Source organism: Phaethon lepturus, unplaced genomic scaffold (genome assembly GCF_000687285.1).
Source record: "Phaethon lepturus isolate BGI_N335 unplaced genomic scaffold, ASM68728v1 scaffold46159, whole genome shotgun sequence".
In the NCBI taxonomy this organism is placed as follows: Eukaryota; Metazoa; Chordata; class Aves; order Phaethontiformes; family Phaethontidae; genus Phaethon; species Phaethon lepturus.
Window position 1 is genome coordinate 11675 of NW_010562235.1, and position 10212 is coordinate 21886.

At 38.6% G+C, this 10212-nt stretch overlaps 1 protein-coding gene across 1 annotated transcript in view; it reads right to left on the reverse strand.

Annotated features, from left to right (window-relative positions):
* Positions 1 to 1365: 1365 nt before the first annotated feature.
* Positions 1366 to 10212, reverse strand: part of IL10RB (interleukin 10 receptor, beta) — a 10572-nt gene continuing 1725 nt past the window's right edge. The window contains exons 3-7 of the mRNA XM_010294203.1: positions 9384 to 9553; positions 7009 to 7175; positions 5526 to 5676; positions 3830 to 3987; positions 1366 to 1578 (exon numbers count right to left, since the gene is read on the reverse strand). Of these exons, the coding sequence (XP_010292505.1) occupies positions 1366 to 1578; positions 3830 to 3987; positions 5526 to 5676; positions 7009 to 7175; positions 9384 to 9553 (859 nt within the window). The remainder of the gene's footprint in view (positions 1579 to 3829; positions 3988 to 5525; positions 5677 to 7008; positions 7176 to 9383; positions 9554 to 10212) is intronic.

Below are 10212 nucleotides of genomic sequence, written 5' to 3' on the forward strand. Positions count from 1 at the left end.
ATCAGCACTCACAGAGAAGCAGTTTTGTGAGAGGTGAAGAAAAGCACCAGTGAAAAAAAAAGCCTTAAAAAAAACCCAAATGAAAATGCTTCCCCATTTTTTCCATATTCCACATTAAAGCATAATATGATGAAAATTAAAAAGAGCAGAAAAAATGTGTGTAGATTGCATATAGCTGGGTGGTATAAAGAATCAGTGCCTGTTCTCCTTATGTTTTCTTCCTGCAACAAGTTCTCAAGAAATGAATATTTGCATATTAATTAGCAAACCTCAAAACTATAGCCAAAAATTCTGCAATTCCCACATCAAGTTATGATTTACACACAACTTCACTCGTGGCAAGTTACTTTTGCTGACAGAATTTAATTTTTCATTCTCATTTTGATGCAACAATACACACCAAAACATTTGCCTCACTCACAAATTAGCACACACTGCAAAGGTCACACATATGTTGGTGTGGACGTAACCTTCATATGCAGGAACAGGGATATGCAGGTCAGATTGTATTATGTAGCATGGGAGTCACATCAACCCGTATTTCCTTTTTTTGAATTAAGAATATGTCTCAGTAGATAAATAAAATGAACCTACCTTCTACCTCCCACTCTAGCTGCGAAGTTTTCCACTGACTTCAGTGGACTTTGGGTTAGGTAGGAAAAGTTTAATTAGCCACAGAAACTGCAGGGCAGAGGCTCAGAGGACTGAGCAATACCCGAACATAGAGCGGTACCTGGCAGTGCATTGGTGTGCTCCCACGATCCTTGGCAATGAAGCATGAGTAACACCTTGCAATGCAAAACACACTGAATACTTGTGTTTGGTTTAGTCATACCAAGTTCATACCATCACAATAACTTTAGAATATTGCATCAGGTAAAAACAATATTCACGAGAAGGATTATGCCACTAGGGATATCCTTAAGAAATACACATAATTTCTCATTAAAAAAAAAAAAAGTCAGATCAGGTCTTGCTTTACAAAATGTGATCTTCTTTTACAAACCTTATACAATATGCCATTTTGATTAGCTTTTGCAATAAATAGTTCATCAAAGTTAAATTAACTAGTAATATATATACATGTGTTATTTGCTTTTTAAATTAATGTCATAATACCGTCCTAGGTATTGCTACAACTTAACAGTGAGCCACCCCAAACAGTGGCAAAAAATTACGTATCATTTAATTCCTCATTTATAGTCAAATTTCTTGTACTTTAAAAAAAAAATATGATTCTGTCAAAAGTCTGTGTACACATCTTTGCATATGAATTTTTACTGTCTTAAGAATGGAGCAGTAAGAAGATAAACCCAACAGCCCATTTGCTTTTCTTTTGGTCTGAGTGAAGTATGAGGAGTGCATTTAGGCCTTTTCTGAAGCTAGTACTATACTTGAATCAGAATCTTCTTGTTCAGAGTCCTGAAGCTGCTCTGGTATCTTGCGGGCCTCATCCCCAGTCTCATCACAGTGATTTTTGGATTCTTCTGAAATGACCGTTAGCTTGGCGTAAAAAAGTTGCTCTTCTTGTGGGAGTGGAGAAAAAAACTGCGAACCACTGGGAGGCTTGCTCAAAAACTGTGAAGGAAAGAGGAAATGAGAATTAGACTGCAACCAGCCGTACCACCCTGTTTGCTTAGAAATATGTTTTATACTGTTTTCCACGCATCTCAATCTTTAGAAGTCCCAGAGTGGCGACAATGTAATAGCCTCTCTGCTCGCTTTAACATCTTCTGCAAGGCTTGGAAGCAAGTCGTAAGTGCCTTTATTTGCAAGAAGATACCCCAGGGGTTAGTGACTTCTTTGTAATATAAACTTTCTTAAAAGAATAAAATACCTAGGTTTTGTCTGGAAACGAAAACTAAAAACAGTGACTCAACTGTAGGTAAAGGAGTTCACAGAGAGATTTGTCAAATAGCTCCAGGAGATATGAATTGTACCTGCCATCTCAGAGAACTGTCTGCTCAGACATCAAATAGTGATGCTTTAAATGTCAACATAAACCATAACCATTTAGGCAAGCGAAGGAGAGGGAGATTTGTGGGGCTATGCAGTTCAGTGAGAAAGATGACTTAATTTTAGTACCGAAATATCACAACTTCTTCCCACTCCCTGTTCTATCAATACGATGGAACCGGTCTCAAGAATCAACATGGACTTCGCAGGGTGTCATGACTATTTTGAACGTCAATGCAAGAACAGCACACCTACGCCACACAGTAATAACATGTCAACCACTCATTTTGGCAGCTGAAGTGGCAGTTCATTTTATTGGTAGTGGCTGGAGGAGTACAACTGCATTTTGTCCTTGTAACCTGACCGCTGTCTGTCACCTTTGCCTTTAGTGCATTTTACATAAGAAACAAGCTGCTCTACCAATCAGGAGTCCTGTTCACTGTAATTACAAAAATAAATACTGCTTATTAGACCTTTTTCTAGCAACTGTGATTTGAAATGTTCTGTCAGTAATCTGCAATCTCAAATGTTCATGCGGTTAAACCACTGCCTTTGATAAATGTCATTTTAGTAAGCACAACTGACCTTTGATTACTGTGATTAACCACTATAACCCACTAGCACAAAATTAAAATTCTCCCTTTCTTGTGAGAAATCTGTGAGCAAAATGAAATTTGACGACATCCTGTATTGATCAGAGCAACGCTACCTTCCCAACAGCTGAGCTCCAGGTTCAGCGAACTATTGTGTGCTGAGCAGGTGCTTAACTTAAAACACAAGACGATTGCTAAGTCAGCTGCAAAGGCTTCATCTGCCCAGCTCTAAATGAGTCAAAATGAAGAGAAAACAAAAAGAAACTGCAGGAAGCTTAGAAGAGGTTGCTAACTTTAGCATACGTAATACTCTGTATAGCCTTGTTTCTTGGAGGAGATTCTGATACAGCCTTTTTAAGTTGCTATATGGGTAACAGGGTCAGTGGTATTCCCCGACAGTAATGGCTAACATTCATTGCTCTCCTTTTACCTTGAATTTTCAGACTTTGCTACATTCTTTACTTAAGTTAGAACTCATGATTATATCTGCGAAAGAACTTTGTTTCAAGAGAACAAATGTGCAATTTTAAGTCTATGAGACAGCAGAGACAGATAGCTCAGTTGTTTACTATGTAAAAAGCGGAACTGAAGGTTAACACCTGTTATTCTCTCACTTTAAAATGAAAGGAAACATCCTGTTTCTAAGCCATATAAAGCCTCATATTACAAATTAGGCAGTTGCTTTAGGAATAGAAGTCTATGCCAAGTTTTTAACTTGTTCAGCTTTAAATGTTTTGGACCGTTCTGTGCAGAACAATTCAGAATGATGGTGTTTTAGAGTTTATTACACATCAGTATACTTCAAAAGGAAGTCTGATTTCACTGCTCCTTACTTACATCTATGCAGCACCACAGAACTCAATGCAAGAACTTGAGGTAACATTCATGTAAAATTTACATTGACCTTACAATGCCAGAAATTAAACATTAAATGAACTAGCTTCCACTACCTTTCTCACACTGAAAAATACCTTCCTTTGTCAGCTTTTTCCAAAGTTCACGACTTCATCACTTACGCTTATTTGAATGGCTTTTTATGTTTGGCAGAAGAGCAGGTTTTACCACACGCAACAACTATATAACAACAGATAACCAGCATTGCTCCTTCTTGTCTAAAACCCCCTTGGAACAGTCTGCACTTTACAGATGGCCAACAATCAGGTGCACATGAAAGAAGGCAAATTAAAAGCTGTTTTAAAGGTTTTGGCACAGAGCGCCTTTGAAAAGCAGGTGGTTCTGCTGAAAAGGCTGATTTTAATTGTGTTAGGTAGAAAACAAACCTCTTTCAAGTGTTGTGGGAAAATATATGAAGGGCAGAAAACATGTTTGGTGAGTCGATAAAGGTATAAAAAGGAAAAGAAACAAGCAGGAACAGATACTACAACGACCAACATTGATCCTGTAAGAATGGTCACAATTATCCACACAGGAGTTACACCTGCAAGAGACAAGGAAAAAAAAATTAAAACTGTGATTATTAATTTCTGAATATATTATTTTCAAATTATCACTTTCTCTATGGAATTAAAAAAAATTACAAAATTGTAACTGCAAACATAAGTCTTTGTTTCCAGATGCAAAATACCTTAGCTCTTACATTTTTAGTCTGAATAGGCGGAGGAAGTTCTCAATAAAGGAAGCTTACAAGCCATCACATTTAGCCATTTACAGTTACATATACTGGTGATTCTACATGCAATACTATGCAAATGATTAAAGGAAAAAAGACCAGCAGAACCATCCACAAGGTGATAAATGTAAACAGCTATTGTACACTCTTCAGTGTTTCAGGAGTGTAGGCACTGACACAACACTACCAGAGTATAGGCTTCCATTTTTCTCTTAAAGAAATCTGTAAAAATGGCAGCAAAGTAAAGACAGCAGGGGACAAAAGTCTGTAAACTACTACTAAACTACTGAGCCTTTAAAAAAATGTCATGCATGGGAATTTCACAACAGGCAATGGGAATGAAGATGTATCCATACATCACTGTATAAATGATGTAAATCAACCTACACTTGCTAAGCAGTGTTCTAGCCATGAACTAACAAGCAACACCAAAAATCGACATGAAAGTCAACTGCAGTGCATGCAGGTAACACACGTCAGAAAAATAGATGAGGAAAAACATATGAGAAACAGGTTAGCCCAGCAGCTTCCCCAGGCTTCCCCCAGATGGCTTCCTCATCAACTTGCGTCTCTGATTTTCCACAAGGTATCTGAGGGTGTAAGTTACTTAAAATGTACATATGCCTGGGTAGTAGACAGTAAGACAGTATCTAGGACTCTATCCTTTAAACTAGGGACATAAAGCTCCCTGCTAAAACGACAGGGTCAGACCACGTGGTGGTTATGGCTGGACCCCGCAGACAGCAGCTAAGGTGGCACGGCTAGAAAGGAAAGCGCTTTTGGTACTTAACTGCCTTCAAAATGAAAAGGAGACAAAATAATTGTTTATATTCTTGATTATAGAGCAACATGGCCTAGCCTCATGACAGACACTGGCAATATCACCGCAGATGACGCAGACTGCAACACAGAGTCCAGTTCCTTTCTCAGTTACAGACAGAGGGAACAAAGGCTTTCACAGGATAGTGAACACAGCTGATGGCAGAAGAAATTCAGGCACACAGTATGATCAGTGAAGAGCCTATGCTCCATCTAACTCTGATTTTCAGGCCTCTGCAGCAAAGTAAAGCATCATGCCATCAGTGCTATATTGCTTATAGTTTTCACTATTATTATTATCATCATTATCATTATTATCATCATTATTATTATTATTATACAGTTTTCACTTCGCTTCCAACTCCTCTGCTCCAAAAGTTCACGTGTTAACCACCAAATAATACTAATGTAACAAACACATCCATTTTTGAAAGATTTACGTGTTACACTGATTTTCATTTTTAATTGCTTTTCACATTTCCTTGTTCCCCACAGTGCACGTCCCATTCTGAAGCAGCAGGTATTACCGTTGTGGGTTGTCTGCTCACAAAGCTCTCCGCTCAGTCTCCCTGTTTTGTTCCACTCGGGGATAACTGCTTGCACTTGAATACAATATATTGTCCATGGCTCCAGCTGAGATAATATTTCAGAGTTATGTTTAGTATCTATGTGAGCTACCTAGTAACAGAGAAGAACACAAAAAATTTGAAAAGCAACAGTCCAGTGAATGGACTAGCTAACAAATTACATTCAGTAGGACAAATCCTAGCAATTATAGGTGCAAGGTGAATAAGGCTTTTAAAGACAGAATGAAACGCCTTTCCTCTGTCACATAACTGATGACCCTGCACTGATTTCACCCATGGTTAGAGTGTGAGACCACTCACACCGCTGACCTTCTGGCTGCTTCTAGCAGCATTAATGAAGTTTTAGGCTAAAGAGGCCTACATGGTAAGTGGGATCTGCTTGCAGAGAGAAACAATTGCTAACCCAATGAGATCAATGAAGAGTGCTGTCACAGACAAACATAATTTAATTTGAGATGGAGCAAGTAGGGTGGATGATCTAGATAAAAGAAAGAAAAAGGCTTGTGGAAGCTATTAGGCAATGGACAGCTGATATAACTTGCTGTTTAGAGGTATGACTGGTTATGTCCTTGTAACTATACGGTCCCTGCAGAGTACAGGAATCCCCACAGCATGCCCCATTACATAGTAACAGGTTCTTTCTCAGGGGTGAGAAGACCCTATAGCTAGGTTTCAGCATTTTGAGCACGCATCTACTTCAAAACAACAACCTGTGAAGTTACATAGTCTATGCCTTTTCCTTCTTTGATCCCTGTGGAAACTTCCCAGGCTTCTGCTCTGAAGTGTTACACGCTCTTCTGAGCAGAGTGACACATCTGTCTGTGGAAGAGGCTGTCCATGAGAGGAAGAAAGCCAATTACAACTGACACAAAGTGAAGAGGTGACATGCTGGAGGAGGGTGACCACAGCTAATGTAAGGCCTCATCCACGGTGGTATTCAAAGCCCAGAGTCCCACACACAGCACAAGCAGTTCAGTGACATCAGATGTGCATCTAAGTCAGCTCATCGCCGTGATCACAGATACTGCTGATGTCACAGCTTCCAAGTTTACCTTCGCTTGTATGTGTGAAATACAGAGGCTTGGTGGGGAAGACTGCATCACAAACACACACATCACTAGACTGAGAGAATGAACTCTCACGATGTAGCAGTTATTTCTAATTATGGAAAGATCAAATTATATCCATGCTACTACACGTTTATGTTTACATGTTTAACTACACAGCTATCTGCCATTTGCTCTGAATGCCAGCTGCAATGACTACACTTCATTATACTGTAATTACAGTATATTATAATAAATAAACAAATTACAATTTGTTTCAGTACCACTAGCTTTCAGAACTTCATCAGTACAGTATTTTGCCACGAGAAGCATGTCTCCAAGCCATGGAGTCACAACACACAGGAAGCAGAAGTTACCTCTGTATAACTGCCTTTCTTCCAGTACAGTATTCTGTAATTCCACGAGCCATAATATTGCTTTAGAGGCCACTTGTCATGTTCATGTTCAGCAAAGGGGCCTATGAAATCCACATGCAAGGACCCAGACTCTGACTTCACTTTTACATCAGGTGGCCCAATGTCTGCTATATATTCCAATCGTGGAAGAGAAGAAAGAATGGAATTCAGTTTCACAATATTTTCAATGTGATATTTTTACACAACCTATGATAATTCACGCTTCAAATCATTTTATCTGTTAGAAGAAAGTAATTTCCTTTCACAGGTCAGGCATAAATAAATCCTTTCTTTACAGAACTGGTCTTGAAGGTGATTTATTTTTGCAGTTAAATAACAGATACTGTTGCAGACTACCTTTCCCACACACTAAATTAATTCATTTCTCTTTTGCCAGCTGTGGTGACACCTGGGAGAGGAAGGACTATTTTTATAGGTTATTACTCACTTCTCTGTCTGGGACAAGCTGTTGCAACATCCGTCTTTTCTGAGGAGACCCTCTAGCGAAGTGTTTTAATGTTTCTTTCATTGTGATCACTTTGGAAAACTGAAACATTTGAATTATTTCTGCGTGTCTTAAAGATTGAGCTCCTTAGACTGAGTATTATATTCTCATATTTTGAAAATGGCTTGTCCTTATGATGCTTTTGTGCCACTACCTAAATTATTTCATGAGTAGCTTGGTTACCAACTACATTGTGTGTGCAATGAGCTCTCCATTAAAGTCTCCTGTAATTCCAACAAACAACTCTGCCTTGGCTGCTTCTACTAAAGTTCTGCCTGGCTACAGCTACACTATTAAGTGGCTAAGAAAGGAAGAGCTCAATATACAGACAATTTTGCATTCCTCTAGAAATACGTGTTTTGTTAATTAAAAATAAAAATAAAAATATCTGCTTGCTGCTTGTAATGCTCATTAATATGGTGTTGAACTTGCGAAAAAGAATGTGAGGAGGGTGTTGCTTACTCTGGCTTTCTTAGGCTGTTCCTACAATAGAGTGTGGAATTTCTTACAAAAGCACTAGCAGAAACAACACCACAGAAAGGAGTATCAGGTATTTTTATCATGATGCCCTGCTCAGATCAGCTACGACAACATAAAAAATCCTCACGTCCTCCTCAGACATTTGGCCAGTTGGCCAGTACTCCCAGGTCTTTCTTTCCAGGTAGTTTTATACCCAGATTTTCTCAGTCCACGAGTATGCTGCTTTTCCAAAGCCAAGCCTGCTGTGAGGGCCACACGCTCTTTCAAACATACGTCAAACTACAACTCTGTTAATGATTTACAAGTTTGCTCTCTGCTCTGAAAAATCCATCCATACTTTTTGTATTACACTTTCTTTCGGCTGTAATTTATACTTGCAGCATTGTATTTTTTTTTCCATGCTAGGTTTCAGTGCTTCTGTTCTAGGCAGATTAAATGATATCAACATTATGCTTTTGGAGAGACATAACCAGTAAAAGCATCTTGAAAAACAAGGCTGTAAACTGTAAAATTACACTCTGAAATCCAAGGAACAGAATGATGAAACTCAAGCAAATGAAGGCAGAACAAGAAGGAAAAGGATTTTTAAAAGTTTTTCTCAAAGATGAGGTGTAACAGAAGCTTCCTGCACGGTTTTGTATCAACAGCTGGAGGAGAAAAGAGCCTTGGGTAACATTAACTACATGATCTAAAATAATGTCATTTTTGCTTTTGAGTGGTGTAAGAATGTACAAAATAAAGGACGCTCATTGGTAAAATCCACTCCCTTGTTCCCAAGCTCAAGTGACAGCAACATATGATCAACATTTCTGCTGTGTACTCTAATGCAAGGCAATGTCTAAATCATCTCTCACAAAAGACTGTAAAGCTTCACTAAGAGAATGGCAATATTGTGCAATAAAGATTTCTTGACTAAAAATTAATCTTCCTCTGTGTAATTCTTTTATTTTTTAATTTTTAAAAAGTGCTTTTTGTCTGACATAGCAATGAAGAAGAAAGTAATTGAACTTATTTAGATACTCAGGAAGTCTGAATCCTTGAAGAAAAGCTCTCCCTGGCTGAAAAATAGAAACGATCCTTATTTTAATGGAAAAATATACAGGTTTTAAAACCTCCTCAAAAGAGGTTTCAGGTACCAATACTAGCATCTAGCTATAATAGTGAACCTACCATGCTTTCTGACAGCAACTTCTGCCTTCAAAAATTGAAAGTATTACAAGTAAGATTTTATAGTTCAATGTAATTAAATTTAAAAATGATCCACATGCTATAGCTTTTCTTATGGACCCAAACTGCAAAGGTGCATTAATAGCAGACAATATTTTTTGTGGAAGATTAGAAAAAGGCTTACTGTCATCCATTGGCTTAAATCTCACTGTGACCCAGTCCGAATGGTTATTTTCTGACTCTGCTCTGACCTGTAAAATGTAGTCTCCATACGCAGACAGAGAAGAGACATCACACTCGGTGAGTCTCAAGTTTGTGCTCACATTTTCATATGCGTCTCCAGGGAAATTGATGCTGTATGGAAGAGAAACAAAATGTATATGATGGGTAAATTATAACCGACTCAATGTCTTTCCTCCCAATTAACTGGAAAAGTGGCATATCTGTTTGTTAATACAACCAATTATGAGTCGTGAACAAGAAAAATGAGATCAAGCGTATAAGAAAGATCATTACAAGTGTGCACACACATTAAGCATTTCATATGCACCAGTAAATCTGTGATAAAGAATAAAATTATGATTCGGTAAATAGATGCCCTTTTCTTGACAGTGGTTACAAAACTCGATTCGACGGGCAGTAAATACTAGACAAGTCTGCAAATATTAGACAATATCGCTACGCACGGCTTCGCTGTCTGACTCGGACTTTGTTCAGAACTGTCTTTAAGAAATGCATACAAGGAAAAGCCAGAGAAAATAGAGGCTGACAGCTGACTGGGAACAACTTAATATAGGATATTCTTTCTGTTTTGCGTCAAAAGCCCACCTAGGAACTTGGTGATGGACGGGTAATTGCTACCAGAACCCCGAAAAATCGTCTTTCAACTAAGATGGCCCGTACCCTCGGTTTGGGGGTTTCTCCTCGGCAGACACCTGCCCGTGGGTGCAGTCATCTCCGCTTTACATCCTCCCCTGTCGCGGCCAAAGAATTCAACCTTCAGCCGGAACGCG